The following is a 21,330-nucleotide window of genomic DNA, read 5'->3' on the forward strand; positions in this document are numbered from 1 at the left end:
GCCAAGAAGAAGAGACGGCGATGCTAAGGACAGTGTGAATAGTGCTGGGCTTGACAACTGGAGAGAAAGCCTCATCATAATCGATTCCGTGTTGCTGAGAGTAACCACGACATACCCATCGAGCCTTATAACGTGCAAGACTCCCATCAGAATTAAATTTATGGCAAAAACCCATTTGCCCGAAATGATATTTGTATTGGAAGGACGAGGAACTAACTGCCACGTGTTATTCTGCAGAAGGGCATCATATTCATCTTTCATAGCTGCGGCCCAATTAGGATATAGGAGAGCTGATTTGTAAGATTTGGGTAGAGAGGAAGGAGATAGAGATGCATGAAGATTGAGACGATCTTTTGCAAGTAAACAAAACCCGGACTTGGCACGTGTGTGCATGGTATGATCGTTAGTAGGAGCTGGAACGGGAATAGCAAGAGCAGGAGGGGTGGGGAAAGATGTGGTGGACGCGTTCGGCGCAGCGGAGGAAGCGGACGCGGGAGATGGCGGTGACCGCGGCGGCAGGAGGTCTGCCGCGACAGAGTGTAATAGGTTTTCCTCTGCCGAAACAGAGGTGATGACAGAAGTGGTCACGGCAGGATCCGCCACCGCGGCAGAGGATTCGGCTGTTTTCGCTGGATAGGTCAGCGAGTGAAAGAAGGGAAGATGATTGCGACGAGAGGGACTAGTGGACGGCGTGGGTGAGTTGGGATCTAATTGTTGACGCTCGGAAAAGGGAAAAATGTTTTCAGCGAATGTTACATGACGAGACACATGAACACGACCACTAACAAGATCTATACAACGATAACCCTTGTGCTCGTCAGAAAAACCTAGATGGACACACGGGGTAGAGCGCGGGGAAAGTTTGTTAGGAGAAGTGGAGTAGGAGTTTGGGAAACAAAGACAACCGAAGACGCGAACGTCGGAGTAATTTGGATGAGAGAAATAAAGAGAAGTAAGGAGTAGTTTGTGGTTAACCTTGGCTGGACAAATATTGAGTAAATATGTGGCCGTGTGGAGGGCCTCAACCCAGAACTTCGGAGGCATAGAAGATTGAACAAGAAGAGTAAGAATGATGTCATTAAGATTACGAAGAGAATGCTCGGCTTTGCCGTTTTGAGGGGAGGTATAAGGACAGGAGAAACACAAGAGAATTCCATATTATAGAAAGAAATTTCGGTTTTGAAAGTTGTCAAATTCACGACCATTATCACATTGTATGAATCTTATAGGGAGGAAAAAGTGGACCGAGACATAGCGCTGCAAGTTAAGAAATATATTATGAACGTAGGATTTGTTGCGTAAAGGAAAAGTCCAAACATAATGAGTAAAATCATCAAGAATCACGAGATAATACTTAAAACCAGATACACTTTCTATTGGTGATGTCCAGAGATCACAATGAAGTAATTCAAAAGGGAAAGTACTAGAGGATTGAGAGGAACTAAAGGGAAGGCGAACATGTTTGCCCAATTGACATGACTGACACATAGAGGAATTATGAGAATATCTATTACAAGGTATTGAAAATTCACTAAGAAGTGTGGATAACACATTTTTATTGGGATGGCCGAGATGTTGGTGCCACAGATCAACAGAGGCCACCATAGATGTTGGAGGAGCAGCGACCGGAGCACCATGGAGAGAATATAAATCACCGGAGCTATTGAATCGAGCGATCTCGGCCTTGGTCGGGTAGTCCTTCACATACAAACCGAAGGGGTCAAACTCAACAGAAACATGACTATCAGTGGTGATTTGGCGAACAAAAATCAGATTTTTAATAAGAGCAGGAGCTACAAGAACATAACGAAGAAGCAAAGGCTTAGTTGGGGATTGGATTTGAGCCTGACCGACACAGTAAATAGGAATAGAAGATCCATCACCGAGAGTAATAGAGGGAAAAGACGAAGGTGTGCAAGAAGAAAGCAAATTACTCGATGCAGACATATGACGAGAAGCACCAGAATCGAAAATCCAATCCGTACCTGAGTTCCCTTGTGCAGCAAAGTTGTTCATGGCTTGTAGAAAAGCAGCTTGGTCCCAGCTCGGAGTCGAAGTAGAGGCCGGTGTAGTCATGGGAGCTTGCGGGTGTGGTGGCGTTGGCAGTAGGGCCGGCATCGACGTAAAGAGAGAGGCACCATCATTGTACTGTTGCATGTAGGGGGACGATGGAGCGCCATAGGATGCATAAGGACTGGTGTTGTAGATCGGTGGCGCGTAGGAGGGAGCAGCGTGGTACGCGGCCGTCGGTTGTCGGGGCGCGAGGACGAGCGTGCCGGTGTGAGGGCGAGCACTGGGCTGCCAGCCACCGGTATAGGCAGGCGGGGCACCATATGGCGTAGGGGCGGACCAGGGTATACGCCACGCCTGGACTAGCCCTGTCAATGGATCAGGAGATGGGCGCCATCCGGGCGGCGGTGGTGGTGCAGTTGATGAAGCCGGGGGCGGTGGTGGTGCAGTTGATGGAGCCGGGGGCGGAGCAGGAGCGGGCGCCGTGCGGAACAGCGGCGACCTAGGGTTTTTGCCCCGGTAGTTGGGACTTGGACGCCAGCCGGATGGTTGATATAATTATAGTTTTGCTAGAACTCATCTAGATGAGATATAATTTGGTCTCACTTATCTATTATAGCCATTGGATGTGATGCTATAAGATGCGTGTGTGCTGACGTGGGTTGTATCTGTTCTTGTTTGCCAGGTGAATGAGACCAAATTATATCTCATCTAGATGAGTTCTAGGTACTCCCAATTAATTATCCAGTGTTGAGGGTGCACCAATCTATTGATGTCGTGCATGATTCAGCTAGGCATGTTTAGCAGCAACAATTCAATTTTATGTCTTCCGAAACTTGCAACAGCCTCTGTATACATAAACTATCATTCTCCCTAGTAGAGTATATCGAGAAGCATTAACGTGCGCATCAAGCGCGTAGCCTCGCGATGTCCACGTCGGCAGCGGTTTTACTATTTGTGCTGTCCAATCAGATCACAGCGCGAGACTGGGAGACGGAGGAAAATGCTGCCTGCGAGATTGGGCCGGCCCACAAAAAATATCATTCTCCTCTTCCCCACCAACCCTAAATCCTTCTCGTCTCCCCCGATTCTCCTGCCGCCACCGACGACCTCTGCCGTCCTTGCGTCACACCCCGAGCCCCTCCTCGCCTCTTCCCATCCGCTCCTCTGCCCTGTGCCGCCGGCTTCCCTCTTGGCCACTCGACCCGGCCAACATGGCGGGCAGCAAGATCTGGGCCGACGCGCCTCATCGTCGCCTTCGTCTTCCATTGTGCGCCTCAACACCGGCTACAGGGACAAGGACCTCACCGACTCGCGCACAATAGGTGGGCGGCCGGCAGTGGAGGTGCAGCAGCGGCCAACGGCGGTGGACCAGATCGGCGCTTCACGGTGGCAGACATGACGGCTGTCACTTGCAGAGCAGAGCGACGCCGACCCGCCGGCCGCTTGACGAGCTGACCGGTAGCTTCAGGTCGACAGAGGCCATGGTGCGGGAGTGGATGTCAAAGCATCCCACCCACATCGAGGCCGCCGTCACCATGGCGTTTTGGCTGTGCACGGCGGCGCTCAGTGGGCTAATCAGCACGTTTGCGCCGGAAGGAGGGGCTGGCCTCCCGGTGCTGCAGCCGCCTCCCGGTCTCGACCCCAAAGCCAGGGCCACCTTCAAGCAAGCGTAGGTCTCCTACCCATGTATAGTAATCCTATTGTTACAGATTTACATGAAGCCACCAAGGCCATGGTTCATTATATTTACCGATAACATAAAGCAATTGACCCCTTTCTTACAGCACTTTCTAGAGTGTAGGGGTTAATTTTGTTTTACTTAAGATGGAGATTGGTGGAATTTTCATTTGGAATCATGCCAACTTTATTAAAGATCAAATCTACTCCTTCCGTTCCATAATGTAGGACGTTTTTTGACACTACACTAGTATCAAAAAGCGTCTTACATTACATGTGATGACTTTTCCTTTTGGTAGACATCAATGACTTTTCCTTTCTCGTTTTTAAAGCAATCACGCTTCCTTCAATTTTAGTGCATCAAAGTTTTATTGGTCCTTAAGGTTGTCTGGCACATGGAAGCTAAGAATATGCAAAGGCAACCATTACATTCTGTCGATCATGTATAAGTACAACATTAGCGATGGCAGCGAGCAGGGGAGGCTGACCAGAGCTAGGGGTGGCCATGGACGCCAGGACCATGGTCATCTTCCTTTGTTTGTCCACCATGCTTCTGTTACTATTCCTAATTTGTGTAACACATGCTAAATGCAGTTCAGTTGTATCTTTTCTTTATTCTGGAGATTAACAAATTAGACTTGTTCATTGTGTTGCCATTGAACACATTTTCAATGCATTTGCATTTTCACTTCATGTTTACACAGAACTTATATATTGCGTTTGTCCCCTTCGTCGCCGGCAAGGTCCGGCAGCTCGCTCATGGGTGGCTCTGCCTCACAGACGGTCCTCCCGTGCCTGATGGCCATGAGGTGCATGTTGTGCGTCGGGCCGTACCTCGTCTGCATCGGTGAGTTCATCCCCCTCCTCCTCCTCTCTACTCCGCTCGAGCTCTGACCCTCAACTCTACTTCCGTCTCCCTCAGATTTGGTGCAGTAGCCACCTGTCTCCATCGACGAGGAGGGCGACCGGAACCCAAGTGCAAGCGGGCGAGCTGGGGGAGGACATTGTCGTGAGCTTTACCTTGACTACCCCCCGCACAAGGTTGTGCCTCTGCCCCTCCCCCCTGCTGTTGCTGCTCTAGACTGGTTTTGATTTATCTTGTTGGCTGTAAAACTACCAAATCTGTTTTGGGTGATACACGCTATTGTTTTGGGAGATTTCAGACTTTTGTTATGTTGTCATGATACCCGTCCATATATTTTTTGTCAGAGATTGCTTTCACTCTCAATTCATGATACATCTATGGAGTAGCAATACATTCAGTTATAATCATTTTGATACTTTGCCAAAGCAGGTAAACCACAACAGTGGTACTACCTCAAAAGAATCCTGCTGGGAGATCAAAGGAATAGGCACTTCTGCTCCTTTTTATCTGCTGATGCAATCTTGAATGTAATGGTCAAGGTAGTTAGTGTCCTTTTCGAAAAAAAAAGGTAGTTAGTGTGGGAATCACTTCCAGGTTGTCTCATGTTATCGCTTACATCACAAGTGTGTCCAATTTTGCATATGGTTATAGTTACACCTTCAGTTTTGATTTCAGAGTCCGAGGATGGTTGCAATCCTGTCAAATGTTGCACATGGTTGTTATAATTATGCCTGTATGCATCAGGTTACTAATCCTTCTACTGCCACATGCGTGCATCGTTTGCTAGCTCAATCGCGTTTGCCACCGTTGCTATGTACGAGCATGCATGCAAGCTTGCCCACGCCGTGGCTGTGATGCTATATATGTGATGTTTGCTTGCTTGCAGTGACTGCTTGCACCGATCCGACGGCGGCCATGGCGGAGCTCCGCCCGGGCAACATGGGGTGTCCGTCCGAGGTCATGATGGTCGATGTGTACTCTACGCTGTAGCGCACCAGCGCGGGAGCTCTTGGAGCGTGCCATCGGCGAGATGCACGTTGATGCATACGGTAATTAGATCTTGTGCTTAGTTAAATCTACCATGCATGTAATTAAACAGCGGACAATTTAGAGCTATGATGCCAGATTCTTCTTTGAAGTTTGGAACTTTGACACCAAGTGCTTGCACTATAATTAACAAGACAATCATGATTTTTTGAACTTAGTTAGCTAACCATCGGTGAAATCCGCGTCAATGCATATGCTAATCAGATCTGTGCTTATATTACTAAAGTCTACCGTGTTCCATTTTATCTAGCCATGGGGAGATAACAGTTTTGAGGTTAATTAGTTTGGGTCAAGCAGTGGACAATTTAGAGTGTTGCCAGGTTCTTCAAAGTAAGAGTTCTATAGCTCAAATGGGTTTATGGCTTACCTCAGCTGCTAAGCTAGGAGAGCAAATGGTTTAATGCGTTTTTTTTCTATAGAAGTACTTTGCTACTTAAGTGTGTTTTATATTCTGTTTCACTTGCAAATTGACAATTTTAAAGTAAAAAAAAAAACAAGATCGATGCTGGTTTGAGGATAAGGTTCGACGATTTAGAGAACATAGACTAAAAATAAATTCCTGCATCAGGTCATAGAAAATATTCAATAATTATTTCTAATCAATATGTTTCAAATATGCTTCAGTTATAAATTTGTTCCCTTTTCCCTTCTTTTTTCCAAGAACTGTACTGTTCGGCATTAAGTAGTAGATACTCCTACTAAGGGATAGATATGTATGATAGGTTAATTTCACTTATTTTTGGGATGAAGATCTCACTTCATGTGTATTAGTCCATGCCCCATGTGTGCTTTATTGTGCAAAATTGTTCCCTTTTGGGTAGATGAAAGTGCAGATTCCACCAAAGGAAGATTTATCAATTTATTTTTGTTACATGTTGCTAAAAGTAAATGAATCAAATATGTTTCTGTTTTGGTTCGGAAAGATTTGATTTTAGGAGGAGAAAGGTCATACAAGGATGAGAATGGGACACCATATTATAGCAATGAGGTGATCTTATTCAGTTTAGTCAGAGGACATACGTACAAGTAGTTCCCTAAGGTGAAGGTCTTCCACTTGTTGTTGTTGGCTATGTAAAAATATGATGAACCTGAACCTAACTGTGATTGGATGTCTAAACTGAATTGTTGCATCCCTAGGCATGGAAATATGGATCAGTTTTAGCTCTCAAGAATCTGCATACTTCTGGTCTTATGTAATGCCAATTTATTTAGATAAGCATGCCAAAAGTGTTGAAACCCAGGTTAGGGTTCAAATTCGTGTGGTTGTGCTTGCTGCTGAACTGATCCTGGATTTTCCGTTGCCTATATTATAATCAGCAAGTGGAAGTGAAGTGATAAAGCATAAATACTTGCTAAACCCTTTTTTTCTTGGGGCGGGGGATGGTTTAGGCACTTCATTGTTGGTGTTGCAGACTTTTGCACTGCTACTAAATGCCCTATATGTTATTCTTTAGTAGGGATATTGGCGTAGAGATACTGCATAATAAAAACAAGAATCCTCATTGATCACATACACTCCCTCCGTTCCTAAATATAAGCCCTTTTAGGGATTTCAATACGGACTATATACGAGTGTATATAGACATATTTTAGAGTGTAGATTCACTCATTTTGCTCCATATGTAGTCCATATTGGAATCGCTAAAAAGTCTTATATTTGGGAATGGAGGGAGTATATTACTATGTCCTTTTGTTTCCATTGAGACCCATTTTGTTTATTCTTTTAGTTCCAAGGCAAACTTCTCTTATTTCTGGTGATTCACATTGAACAAGACATATAGGACATTTAGATGCTGGTCAGAAACTACTTCTGCTAGCTTATTTAAGTTTATTATTTCCTTGCTCCCCTTTCTGTCGTGGAGAATGAGAAGCAGATTTTACGCTGCCAACAGGATCTGGACCAAGAAGAGGATCAGGAGGACTAATACAATGGACACTACTACTCTGCAAGATACAGTTCAAACCCTGTATCCTCCTGATTGATCTCCCTTCGCCCTGTTTAAGAATCATGTTTCACCTATTCAGGTAATTCTAGCTGAAACATATTACGAACTCTAGAAGTTGAAAGTTCATACTTTTAGATGAGTATACCATTATGGAGGTATGTGTGTCAGTTCGCCGATTAGTGACACCACATTCTATGAATTTTAGTGTTGTCTTCAAAATTAGTGACACCTCGTTCTATTACAAGATCAGCAAGAAAGGCAGCAGTGGATAGAAGGATGCCGCCACCAAGAGGAGCGAGGTTGCGTCGATGGACTCAGGTGCGTGCACTCGTTGGTGAAACAGTCTCGTAATTTTTTCTTTCGAGTTGAAGAATGGCCGGTGGATATATGTTGTATGCTTCCTTTCTGTCTTTCCTGTCTGTACATTTTGAGAAGATTGCATGGTATTGATGTGTCTTTCCCTGTCTATACACTATTGTTTTTCCTTGCAGGAATGATTTGTTTCTTTTGTTGGCATTAGAACCTAAAAATTTGTTACTCAAATTAGCTTGGTTTCCATATGAAGAAAACAAACTTAAAACCACTCGAATAGTAGTCTGTATGAAACTACTCCTACTATACTGTGTCACAGAAATTTGTCTCATTTACATCGTTATAATTTGGATTGGAATTGCAGGAAACGCTGGCGATATGAGATGTCTTGATCTCCAACAGTAAACAATATGTACCGAGTGATGTCATGTCATTGATACTGTCAAACATGCTTTTGGTGGTTCACCGCAGATCATCTACGAGAAGGGCTCAGTTCAGGAACTATGGTTATGCTTCACCAAGGATTTGAAGGTGAGTTTTCTTTTGCCCTAGGACATGCCTCCTCAGTTTTCGTTTTTATTTATGTGAACACAACTTCACTGCTTTAAGAATAATATTGTCACAACCTTTCTAAATGATGTCCAACACGCAGGCCGATAGGAGTCCTTAATGTTTGCCTTGAAGAACTATCAATGTGATCTTGATCACCATAATGCGCTGTTCTTAACACTGATTACCAACAACAACACTTTTTAAATCTTTCTCCCCAAGGACTGATATTTGCAGTTACATTTGCTATATTTGAAGCATGTTACTTTCTGACATATGCTCTAAATCCTGATAACAAAATAGGGAGTTGGATTTTTATTACAATGGAATGACATACTTGTGTCTAGAATTTTTTGGCGTTGATTTAGTTTTTATGGTTGTACATTGCTTTCCTGAAGGATTGCCTGCTGGACTTGGTACATCCGGAAAATGATTGACTCCGGACTTCTTAAGAAGGCTATAGGAAGAGGGTTTAGAGATCCTTCTTCGCAAAACCAGGAAATTTTAGGGAGATTGTTTTAAAGGCACCTAGCTATTTCAGTACTCTCTCTAATAGTCGGTTCGGTGTCCTATTGTTCAGTCAATTTTGTGAACCCGCAGAAAAGCAATACTTGTTTATCGAAACAGAATAATGTTATGATCATCCAGAAGTTCCTTTGGAGTTTCCATGATCAATTTAACTTATAAAACCTTTTTTGTTATGTACTATTCATGTTGTTTTGGAAAACAGAATAATATTATGAGTATCCAAAAGTCCCTTTGGAGTTTCATGATCAAATGAACTTGAAACTTCTTTCATTATGCGCACTCATGTTTTTTTGGTCAGTACATATAAGATCTTGCCGAATAATTTTCCAAAATTTTCACCAAGCAACTGTATTTTTTTCCAGGGTTGTGGGAAATAGGAGCTCAGCTGCTAGGCCATTCTATTGGTGTACCAATTCTGGATTATTCATTATGTTCTCTTTATTGCTAATGATAAACGTCCTTCCAGTATGACAACCTTAAATTTTGGTGATTTTTTGGTATTTCATTGCAGGAGACACCAAATGTAGAGTCGCCATATCTAACTTTTACTTTGACATGGCTGGGTGTTCGTCTTCTACATATCTGGTTTATGCTCTATTGTCTACTTACCAACAAGAAGATAAGTTGAATGCTTCACCTTGGCAAAGTCGTGCAGCTGTCAACGTTTTGGTTCTTCCGGATCTTAAATTGTTAAATGGTTCTGTTGTGATATACTATACTTATTCAGACAGGGGGCACTTATTTATCTTCCAGCAGGTTAATAAAATTTTATTTAGAAGGCCTCTTATCTGATTTCCAAATTAGATCCTTGCAACTAAAATGTTGAGCTTGCTTGCCATCTCTTTGTTTACCGCATCAAACCTTGAAGTCATCTTATTCTTATGGCGTTTCTAGGCCATGTTGTACTTCTGAACTATTGAATTACACATGATTCGGTCGTTGATCTTAGTTGACCCTGAAAAACTGTAGAGCATGCACATGATTTTCTAACCAGGAACTTTTCGCAACTTGAGTATTGAAACTTGAACTAAGATTTTGTTCATAAATTGGAAATAAGCAGGAATTAACCAATCTTGTTTGTAAGTACCACTGTGCAAAATAATGTAAAAATCTACATGCAGTCCAACACAGCAATGGAGCCAAATACATTCATTTTCCGAGCACCAAGATGCTCATGTCAGCTTCTAAGCCTGATCTATTTTATGCATGTGCACTGCGTGTAACGGGATTTTGTTGTTCTTTCATCTGTGCTGCCTGTCTTCTCACTAAACTAAACCTATTGTCAGACAGACACTTCTCACTAAACTAAACCTATTGTCAGACAGACACATTAACAAATACGACAACCAGATTAGTGCGCACAAGCCAGCCCCAAGAGGCGCCACCTGCTGGCGCCCCAACCACTAGTGTAGATGAAAAGGAAGCAGCGATCGATTCTTGGAACAAAAGATGGGAGGGAGTAATGTGAACAAAAGATGGATCCAGCTGGATCTGGTGGTGGGGGTCGGTCGGCGGCGCGTGGCGGCGGTGGTGCGTGCCCGGCGGCTCCGGCGCTATGAGCGCGCCGGGCGATGCGGGTAGGGCAGCGGTCGGGCGTGGCCGTTGCTTCGGCCGTGGGCGGCGACATGTGGAGGTCCGGTGGTGGTGGACTCCCGGTGTCGTGGCGGCTCCATGGTGGCTTGGCGGATCTGCTTGCGGCAGCGGCCGGCTTCTCCGGCGTCGGCTTGTCTGCGATCGGACCATTTCGGCCTTCACTCCATCTCCTCGGCGCTCGGTCGCTACTCCCTTCGAAGGGCTGGCCCTTTCCTAGCTGCGGTTCATCGCTCGTCTCGCGCCCGGTGCAGCAGGAATGAGGTCGTCTCGCGCACAGTGCTGTAGGACCGAGTTCGTCTCGCGCACGGTGCAGCAGGACTGACTCCGTCCCCGCCCCACGATGCTGCAGGACCGATCTCGTCTCGCGCTCTGGGCTGCAGGATGGGTCGATGGATGCCAGTGTTGGCCGACCTATTGGGTCTCGACGCTGGGGTGGGCCAGGGGTGCAAAGGCGGCTCCTTTTCTGCTCGTCTCTTTGGTTGGGGTAGCGGCGGGTCTCGGGTGTGGTGGTATCAAGGTCTTGGATGCCGGGGCGGCGGTCCTGGTGGCGGTGCACGGTGCTCTTGGGCAGAGCCCGTGTCTAGGCGCTGCGCGGTGACCATGGCCGTGTGGGCGGTGTGGTTGCCGGGGTGTAGCGTTCGGTGGCGGTGAGTGTAGGTCGGGGTGAAAACCTGCTCTATCTTCGGACGGACCGGCGACGGCGAAGCTTGCTCTCTTCTTGAAGGCGTCGTCGCGGCTCTCACCGCCCGTCATGCGGCTCCGGCGGAAACTCTGATCCTTGGATCTGGCAGTGGCGGCGCTCAGGTGTCGTATCCTTTCTGAAGGCGCCGCCTTAGAGTCCACGGTTCGCTGTATGCGACTTCATCTCTTCGTGGTAGTGTGCTAGGGGTGGTGTTGCTGCGCTCAGCGCTTTTGTATCCTGCCTTGGGTGTGTGTGATGTGGACGTGCGTTTGTTTCGGATGATGTTGATCTTTGCTTTATATATAAAGCGGGGCGAAAGCCTTTTTTGGTAACGTGAACACCAAACGGGTTCAGAAAAATTCCATCGGGACGGAAGAAAAAGGAAGCAGGCGACTGATTTGAGAGGACAGTCGGGTAACGTACTAGCTAGCGTGCTTTTGGGGTGTTCACACTCCGGGCACGTCGCCGGCCAGTCATCGACGTGTCGTGTGCAGGGCAGGGCAAAGAAGTTTCCTCGGTCGTCTTGCTCTCCGGCGCCCATTGCCATGCCACTGATGCGCGCCGTGTAAAGAAAGCCGAACAAAAGATGCCAACACCGCGTGGCTGGCTCCCTTCCCTTCCCTAGCTACCCCCTACACCATTGCCGATCTCGGCAGGCTATGGCATCGCATGGGCCACGCCCACGGTCACAAAGGAAGCAGTAGTTTGATGGACACGGTATGGTGAATTCCAACCAATTGGTTCACTTGATGTAAACATCCAACTGTGGTTTCGCAAAACACCATCGGGCGTTCAAACAAGACCAAATCAGTTTCACCAGGATCAGGAAGCTTCATACAAGAAAAACACACATCACAGAAACAGAGCTAGTATGGCACTCGACGATTGCATATCGAAAAGACATAACCGGAATCCAGAGGCCAACTTTCAGTTTGGATTGGAGTAACGGGATTACGGAAATGGACACGCTACGGTAAATTTTAACCGACTCGTCTCGAAGCATAATCAAATTCGCTAAAGACACCGCGACAAGAACAAACCACGACAACAACAAAACCTCCATGAGGGAAACTAGTAAATCTCTCCCACCATACCGACAGACCAAACAAACAATCATATAATCTACTTATTACGAACGAAACCTGAAAATTAGTTTGGAACTTTGGATGTCCTGGCTAAAATGAGGATACTGAATTTTAGTGATGGCTCACATGTTGTCAGCCACTTTCAGATTGCTGATCCTCCTTCTCTTGCTGTTCCTGAAGATCTATCCACACATGCGGCAGATGGCCCTGCGGCACCTGCTGGCCACCGTGCACCATTGCTGCACCTGGCACCTGCAGCTGCGGCGGGTAATAATACGGGTATGCGCCAGCCGGAGCCCCCAAGGGTGGCGGCGGCGGCCCGGCTCTGTGAAGCCCGACCCCCTCCTCCTTCATCTCGTCCAAGGGGATTATGTCCGCCAGGAAGTCGTAGACGTCGGTCCTAGCAACAGCAGCGGCAACGTCGCTCTTCTTCAAGGTCTGGCGCTTGTTCTCCTTGGTGACCATCCATGCCCTCATCGTCATCTCCAGTGTCAACATCTCGCATGCTTTCGAAAACACCACCGGAGCTTCTGCCGAGATCATGTGAACGCCCTCATCGGCCTTCATGATTTTCCTTATCCTTTTGAGTTGCACGGGGTGCTTCTTGATGTCAGTGGCCTGCTCGATCTCTGACCGTTGTTGGGCCCAGAACTGCTGGAGCCGCCTCTGGTGCAGTTGCTGGAGCTGCTGCTGATACTGCTGCGACTGCTCGTACATAAGCTGGTTCTGAGCACTAAGCTGAGCTGGATTTGCTGGGAATGGTGGCGTTGGCTGTGAACCAGCAGGAGTGATGCCAGGAGCTGTAGCCACTGTTGCTCCAGGCGGATAGGCTGAGGCAGGATACACATGTGATCCACCAGCAACATCACCCATTGCAAGCTGAGGTTTCCAAGACCGTCTTTCTGGCACTGTGAAAAAATAATGAAAATTATTCATTAGCTCAATCATAAAGTATTAATCAGCTTAATCTTAGAGTACAACAATCTAAGGAGAGTTAGATAGTGCTGGCGTCCTAGGTTACAAAATAAAATTTTGTGTAGTGCCTTAAGATGAATGTGAACATTTGTGGCTCTCTTTCAAGATAAGTTTGAAACACCGAGTTTATTTCTTTATTGGGATCCTCCCAAATAATTTTAAAGATGATAATTATCTGCTAGTAGAAACTAAGATCAGTTCTAAGTAACAGCACCAGAGCAGAAAATTGCATAGTTAAAATACTGAAAATACGCATGTGCAACCAAATATACATCAGCATGAACTAACAAACTAAATGGGTGAAAGAAATTAATAGAATAAATCTGGCTACAAAGCTAACTGCAATAGAAACTTGAGGTCCTGTATAGGCACCTGGGCCATTATAAGCCACCACAAATTTAGCATCTTGTTTTCTTTTGCATCTTATGTGCACTGCCCAAGCATCTAAAATTCTAAATGAATATAACAAATGGCTTAGATTACACAAGCAATTGATAGTGGTAATGGTGGTTTCTAACTCCAGGCAGGCCCCAAAGGTGCTCCATAAAGCACATATAGCTAGAGAGTGGATAACTCAGTTGAATATTCACCATCAGATGGTTTCGAAGAAAGGAAAATGAAAATAAGATGGCGACAATGGTGGAAAATTCCGACATCACCAAAGCCCACTTCGTTCTCTCGCTCTCCTCGCGGCGCTCCTTGCTCGCGGAGCGGGTTTAAATAAATTGGATCTTGGCGGAGGCTTCCCGGATAAATACTTACTTTCTTTTATCCATATTGCTCCGAAAGCGCCCACCAACCTAGAAAGGCAAAATGGGTCAAAAAGTAGGGTGTAGTAAGTCAATTTATAATCTTTAACACCAGCTTGAAATCCAACACCTGCTTTAGTTTCTGTTTGTGGTGACATAAGTCCCTCCCTATAACTCTTGAATTAAGAATTCTCACATCAAACGCGGCTGGATTATAGAAAAACTATATTCACATCATAGCCATTTTAAAAAGATAGATGAGTATGGCTATTCAAAAAAAAAAGATACAAATACCAGCAGCGGATATGAATATACAGAGCAGAAAGAAATACGAATATGTGAACCACGGATTAACCATTCACACTATATTTCATGATTTATAGACATATTTTGTTCATCGATATTAAGACGCATATTCTGATATCACCATCCGCACTTGTATCCCCTTCAGAGATGGCATCATTCACACGATGTTGCCAAAATCCCAACCTTCCAGTTCATCCAGTAGATCCCGTGGGACCGCTTTGACCGATAGTTCAATACGAAGAGTAAGATTTGAGAATGATAGTATACAGATCTTGGGGTCACAATCTTCCTACAACCAAATCATATGCTACCCTGAGAAGAATCATAACTATCAGATCATGACAAGCACCGATTTCTATACCTATTGGCGTCAAGGATGAATTTTTGTTAGATTTATGACCTCCTAATAAGAAAGTCAACGACTGCTGAAACCATATTGATACTTAGATCTAGAACTCTGGAGAATGGCCATTGCGGTGCTGAATCACAAAGATCTAAAATAGTTTGTACCGATCCAAAAAATACTGCATAACTAGATTGATGTAAGAAAAAATCAAACAAGCTTGTACATACCCGTGCAATACATATTTCTTGCGCACCTAAGAAATTATCTCTTCGATTAGCACAAAGCTGGGCAAAGAAAACTGTATTTATATACCTTGATAGCAAGAGCTGCAGGATGGCACAGCTGTAGAATATGCGTGATTTCTACATACTGATACGGTAAGCAATTAAAGATATAGTCTGTCTTTCTCCTTTTGAAACTTTCTAGAAATTTCCGGAAAGTATAGTTTGATACGTTTCCCAAGCATTTATTTGCCCTACTCCATGATAAAAGAAATCGTGTGGGGTGCACAACCTTATTTATGACTGAAGATTCGCAAGATCTTGTTTTTTAGATTTTTCTTGGCAGATCCGCTTTAGTCCCTGTGATAGGCACAGCTGTGGCAGCAAGCTGTAGCTGACTGCACAGGTTTTTTTTAGAAAGCGTTATATAAGAAACTTGAGTTGCTAATGTAATGGTAAATAAAAAAAGTAGTGCATGATGTGCAGATGATGATAATAGGAAATGATTGCCTTGGCAGAGCACCAACTTTTGCAGCGTTCTTTATATTTCCATGTCTGTTCTTTTCTTGATAATCAACCCTAATCTTCGTATTTCCGTCCTTTGAGCAAAAGGATCAACAACAGGCTCTGTAACAAACAAATATCTATAATTAGAACCGTAACAGATTGAGCAAATACTTCTGAAAACGAATACGTTTCAGAACAAATTACATTGTTAGATCCAAGTGATTATAAATGGAAACAGCATAGGATGTTTAAAATGAACACTGGACTAATCGGTGTACATAAGCAGAAGCATGATAACCATAATGTGTACTCAGTGCAGGGAAAGCTCGAAAAGATTACTAGTCTTGCTACAAATATAAAATAAAATTCACAAGCAATAGATGCAAAAGACAAGTTGCTAACCATCTGTCATTTTGTTCTCGATTAAATCTACTGCCCGTCTAAACAATCCTGCATGGCTTAGCATGTCAGTCACATATGCATAGTGCTCCAGGCCAGGAATGACAATGTAATTGGGATTAAACAGGAAAATTATATCCATTCATTCATTAACCAGATCTACCAAGCTACAAGTAGATAAAGCTCCGGTTAGTAATTCTATCTCGCTTGACACCACACTTCAATATTCACCAAAACACTCAAGAGCTTCCCTACCTCTTCCATTCTGCGATATATACTGATGATCAACAAATCTTTGACACAAACACCATTGAAGAGTTCCCTGGCATGCTTCAAGGAACCTAAATTACAATACATGTTAATGAAAGCAGTGACAAAAAAAAAAAGCAGTGGCAACAATTATATCATCCTCAAACTCACGTTGATATACCAGTGCATGGATTTGGCCACCCTGCTTCAACAGACCAAAACATGAGCTCCATCTCAGCACACTTGCAAAGGTGAACTCGGTTGGAAGAACACCATTTCGCAGAGCCATCACAAAGAAGCCCAGAGCTTGCTCCACTAAACCACTCCTGGCATAGCACGATATCATCACATTACATGTTTCTAAGTCCCATTTTTTCAGTTCCTCGAAAAGCCTAACGGCATCAGGTAATCTGTCAGGCATGGACAACATGCCGATAACAGCACTATTAATGGCAGAATTTGGCAGGAGTCATGTTCTGATGCAAAGGGCCAAGAGCTGGTAACCCTTAGCCAAATCCTTGATTCTGTGCACATGGTAAGCACCATTGACACGCTACATCCGTCAACCAAAAACCATGGCTTCTAATCAACCGGAAACACTCAAACACTGCATTGCTCTGACCATCATCCTTGCACACTGACATGGCATGGCAGAATTCACTGACACGACGTCCTGCACATTCACACTCCAAACGACATGCACTGCACATCAACAAGGTCTTGCCGACTACAGAGTTCTGTTGGGGAGAGCCGTAATGGACAGCAGCTGCGTGAACCATGGGAAGCAGAGCAGACGACCGACCAAGCGATGGGGAAGGTGAGGCCGCTAGGCCTGACACATGGCCCCTTCATCCTTAGCGCAAGCCGAAGCGCCTCATCAGCGCGTCCACTTCCAGCGTAGCCAGAGATCATCGGATTGTATTGCAGGCGACGGTGTCCCTGTGAGGCATTACGTCGAACAGCCTGCGCGCCGCCCGGAGGCCACGGGACTAGAGCAGTGCGGCGAGGATGTTGTGCCAGAAGCGGTTGGCTGCTGTGGCGTTGGGCGCGTAGGGCGATGGCGGAACGGGCGGCGCCAAGGCGGAAGCAGGCCGCGGCGAGGCAGCTGGCGGAGGCGGGCGTGGAGGTGGAGCGCCGCGGTGGCCGTCAGGGAGACGCAGCGGACAATGAAACGGAGACCGTGTATCTTGTACACTCATTTTTCTTTCCTGCATACTGTACACTGCACTATACACTCGACTGTGGACTGACTTCTAAAAGTCAGTATGCAAACATAGACAGTGTTCACCACCACGATATACAAACATAGATGTAATGTAATTATGCGCATAGTCATCACGTAAGAAGTAAACTAGACTTTTATCCGGGAAGAATCCTACGCCTCGTCCAATCGTCGCCCACCATATCGTCCTCCGCCACCACCAAGGCAACTTCGGAGAAAGAGGGGAACCCCAACCATACCCAAATCTGGAGGAGCAACTTCGTATACGAAGATGTTGTTCGAGCCGATGAAGCAGACCGTCGAAAACGACGATATCGAGGCTTCACGGCACGCCAGTTGTGGTTCCTCCCCTTAACCATCTGATCCCAATGCCATCAAGTTCATCCTACCCGGCCGAACGTCGTCGCCCGCCGCCATCCACATGCCCCACTTCAAGACACCAAACACAACCGCGGCAGCCTACGCCAACGGGCTATGCCTAATGTCTGGCTCCTTCATCATGTGCACAAATTGGAGTGCCTCGTCGGCACGGTCACTTTCGTGTAGCTAGAGATCATTGAGTTGTAAGAGACGGTGTCCCTGTGAGGCATCCCATTGGATAACATGCACGTCGCATGGGAGGTCACGGGGCTCGGGCAGCACAACAAGAAGCGGTTGGTTTGCTGCGGAAAGGGATGGCGCCAAGGTGAGAGTAGGCGGTGGCAAGGCAGTTGGCGAGGAAGGGATGGTTGAAGAGGCATGAGGATCGGAGGAAGTGGGTCTGGGGTGCCATAGCCTGCGACAGCGAACAAGCAACGCTAAGAGGGCGGCAACTGCGGGAGCTAGAGGGATGGAGGCGCTGGGTCATCATCCCTGTTTAGATTGTAGATGGAAAATGAAGGGGCGTATTATGCAATAATTTTTACCGCTATACGTGATGCAAGGATAGATCAATCTCACCAACATGAACACAACAGAGAGGAAGAAGATGATAGTGACGATTTGTCGATTCCCGCGGCTAGGCTAAACCTCCCATCCACAAGAAATTCTCCACTGATCGAGAGTCGAAGTAGACAACCCCTCTGTGTTGTCCACATGTCTCGAAGTAGTGGTTCGGCGGCACTTCGTCGTCCAAGACAAAGATCGCTGATAGAAACTGGAGGGAGAAGCAACCTAGTGGCGTGCTTTCTAGTTCTAGACTAGACAGACAGAGAGAGAGAGAGAGAGAGAGGGAGAGGGAGAGAGAGAGAGAAAGAGATGGGGCGCAGGGCAACGGGATGGGCGGCTCCAAAGCTTAGTATGCCAAGGGGTTCACCATCCTCAATATTTATAGGTGGCTAGGAGGTGGTATAGCTTGATGTAGGGGCAACCCCCAAGGGGGCGGTCGACCTATGGAGGAGAGTCCTCCCAGGACTGCTCCCATCCCATGCACCACTTGCCTTGGCCCTCCAGCAAAGAGGTGTGCCCCACTATTGGCCCAATTGGGCCCGTGTGGTGCATGCCCCTTTGCCCAGCCAAGTGGCAACCCACTAGGCCCCGGCCCTTTAGAACTTTCGAAAGCTTCCAAAGTCTTCTATAAAATACCGGGACTCTCCTAGACAACCGGGGACGCTTCCTGACCCATCTGGAACACCTCTGGAACTTTTCGGTGCCCTTCGCTCATACTTTTATGGTCTCTTAATTCTCTTACAAATCACTAGTCCGCCGCCGGATTTGCTCGTCGTTCGCCTCTGACCCGCAACACCGCAGGATTTGCTCGCCGTCATCCGCCTCGACCGCCGCCGCCGTCGTCCGACTCGACCGACCACCACCATCTTCCGCCTCGACCGCCAATGCCGTCGTCTGCCTCAGCCACCACCGCCGATGCAGTCGTCCGCTTCGACCACCACCGCCGTCATCCACCTCGACCGCAGCTACCAATGTAATATTTTCGTGTTCTTCCGTGTTAATTACCTTATTTATTTGATAGAGAAATTTATAGACCTAGGATCAAAAGTAGGAACCCCATGGATAATAGAACAAAAATGCGATATTTTGTTTGCAATATAAGAAAATGTAATACCTTTTGCATGTCGGTAAAGATGAAATCTATAATCAAAGTGCTTTAGGATCAGTTAGACTCTAAATATGACAAGTGTCATATTTATTGGTGTTAGCTTGTTTATTTGAAGGGATGGGGTTGCATTCGGGTCATGGAATTGATAGAGAAATTCGTAGACCTTGTTACGGTAAGCTAATTTATAAAGTGTTAATTGCATTTTTCTTACGTTTGACAACTTCCTGGGCTTATTAGAGACTTGAAAATGTGTGCCAATGTTTTGGTGAAACGTTGATTAACTTCTGTTTCATCAAATTTTTGGTACTCAATATATTCAATATTAAGCAAAGGTCCTGCCAAATTTTTGTGTTCTTCGGTGTTAGCTTCTTTATTTGAAGGGATGGGGTTGCATTCGGGTCATGGAATTGATAGAGAAATTCATAGACCTTGGTACAACAAGCTAATTTATAAAGTTTTAATTGCATTTTCTTATGTTTGACAACTTCTTGGGCTTATTAGAGACTTGAAAATGAGTGCCAATGTTTTGGTGAAACATTGATTAACTTCCATTTCATCAAATTTCTAGTACTCAATATATTCAATACTAAGCAAAGACCCTGCCGAATTTTCGTTTTCTTCGGTGTTAGCTTCTTTATTTGAAGGGATGAGGTTGCATTCGGGTCATCGAACCATTTACAATTAATCACTGCTTCAAAATGATTATTAGGGACCATGAGGCATAAGATCTCCAAGGTCTGCCAACATTCATGTATGGCAGTCTTGAAATTGTAGTGTAGTTTGGGGTATTTTTGAGAAAGGGATTTCAAAAATCAGTGGTAACGGTCTTTAACTTGAATTTGTATTGAATTCTGATAATTTGTTTAACTGTTTTACTGACTTTATTGTTGATTATTAACTGCTGGATAGTGTGTCCCATGCAACATAAGAGAGGAGTTCAACAATTCATATGGTAACGTGTTGTATTTTGAGGATGATGAGGAGCGCGAATTCGAATTGGATCTGCGCAAAGGAAATAATAAAACCATCATATATGGTGATGGATGGGAGCAGTACATTGCAATGAAAAATTTTAAATGACGAGAACTCATAGCCTTTTCCTTAAAAGGAGAGGTGATCAGGTTAAAGACATTATATGTCGACAACGATGATGATGACGATGACCAAGATGACTAGGATGATGAAGATGAAGATGACCAAGATGACGAAGATGATCAAGATGATGAAGATGACCAAGATGACCAGGATAATGAAGATGAAGATGAGGACATCCAATATGAAGATGAGGACAACCAAGATGAAGATGAGGACATCAAAGATGAATATGATGGTCCTATCCTTTCTACAATTTTTCCTCAAATGATCAAGAAGCTTAGTCGGGACGAGACAACTAATGTGGAAGCGTTGTTGCCATCCTCTTTGGCCTTCTTGTGGAAGCCCTTTGTGCACCATCTAACAAAAACCAACATGATCAAAAAAGTTATGGTGAGATGTCTAACATTGTGTGCTTTCTATTTTCTCTTAATGATGGGGAGTTCAGAAGTTACCTTTGAAGATGTTTTCCGGAGTGGACATCCCCGCCGTCGGCACCGCTGGAGTAATCTATGGACCAAGAGAGCCTGTCACGAACGTCCAATACAAGACGGAATCCGACGGGTGCATATCATTCCAGGAGTCCGGCTGGCGGGCGTTCATCAAGGGAAAGAGAGAACTGAGGGTGGACACCCTTGTGGTAATCACTATAAGGAGGACCAACCACAACGACTATCAGATGACCCTTGTGGCAATCCCATGATCTCCATCGCATGGCGCTGGTTGTGGCCTCTCCATGCGAATAGCTATGGGTCAGTGGCGGAGCTACTTGGGGGCCAACCTGGGCCATGCCCCCCCCCAGCTCATAGGAAACACATGCACATACGCCTTAATATTTGGTCTAATTTTCAACTAAAATCAGTCTAAAGCAATCATGTTTGCCCCCCCCCCCCATAATTTCATCTCAAGCCCCACCACTGCTATGGATGGTG

The 21,330-nt window shown here is 45.5% G+C and overlaps 1 protein-coding gene and 1 long non-coding RNA gene across 16 annotated transcripts; one reads left to right on the forward strand and one right to left on the reverse strand.

Moving 5' to 3' along the window:
- Positions 1-3,009: 3,009 nt before the first annotated feature.
- LOC123165274 (uncharacterized) lies at positions 3,010-9,724 on the forward strand. 11 transcript variants are annotated; one of them, XR_006482898.1, is made up of 10 exons: positions 3,010-3,682; positions 4,395-4,537; positions 4,613-4,731; positions 4,985-5,123; positions 5,231-5,299; positions 5,442-5,604; positions 7,495-7,627; positions 7,799-7,866; positions 8,225-8,391; positions 9,300-9,724. It is a non-coding gene; the product is annotated as an uncharacterized lncRNA (long non-coding RNA). The 11 variants fall into 11 exon arrangements; XR_006482895.1 differs by having other exon boundaries at positions 4,985-5,299; XR_006482899.1 differs by lacking the exons at positions 4,985-5,123; positions 5,231-5,299 and adding an exon at positions 6,526-6,641 and having other exon boundaries at positions 7,754-7,866.
- Positions 9,725-12,091: 2,367 nt separating this feature from the next.
- Positions 12,092-17,307, reverse strand: LOC123169590 (nuclear transcription factor Y subunit C-4). 5 transcript variants are annotated; one of them, XM_044587459.1, is made up of 5 exons: positions 16,221-17,307; positions 16,056-16,141; positions 15,804-15,851; positions 14,035-15,521; positions 12,092-13,205 (listed from the first exon to the last, which is right to left on the reverse strand). In XM_044587459.1, exons 4-5 carry the CDS (start codon positions 14,177-14,179, stop codon positions 12,430-12,432), a joined length of 921 nt encoding a protein of 306 aa, XP_044443394.1. In that variant the 5' UTR covers positions 14,180-15,521; positions 15,804-15,851; positions 16,056-16,141; positions 16,221-17,307; the 3' UTR covers positions 12,092-12,429. The 5 variants fall into 5 exon arrangements, with proteins under 5 accessions (XP_044443394.1, XP_044443393.1, XP_044443391.1 ...); XM_044587458.1 differs by having other exon boundaries at positions 15,804-15,967; XM_044587456.1 differs by lacking the exon at positions 15,804-15,851.
- Between the last annotated feature and the right edge of the window lie 4,023 nt (positions 17,308-21,330).

Source organism: Triticum aestivum, chromosome 7D, assembly GCF_018294505.1.
Source record: "Triticum aestivum cultivar Chinese Spring chromosome 7D, IWGSC CS RefSeq v2.1, whole genome shotgun sequence".
NCBI lineage: Eukaryota > Viridiplantae > Streptophyta > Magnoliopsida > Poales > Poaceae > Triticum > Triticum aestivum.

Excerpts from the sequence above, each read along its gene's own strand:
- LOC123169590 (XM_044587456.1), bottom strand. The coding sequence starts at position 14,179 with ATGTCACCACAAACAGAAACTAAAGCAGGTGTTGGATTTCAAGCTGGT. Across the intron at positions 13,206-14,034 it reads AGCAATATGGATAAAAGAAA|TGCCAGAAAGACGGTCTTGG; the intron begins GTAAGTATTTAT and ends ATTTTTTCACAG.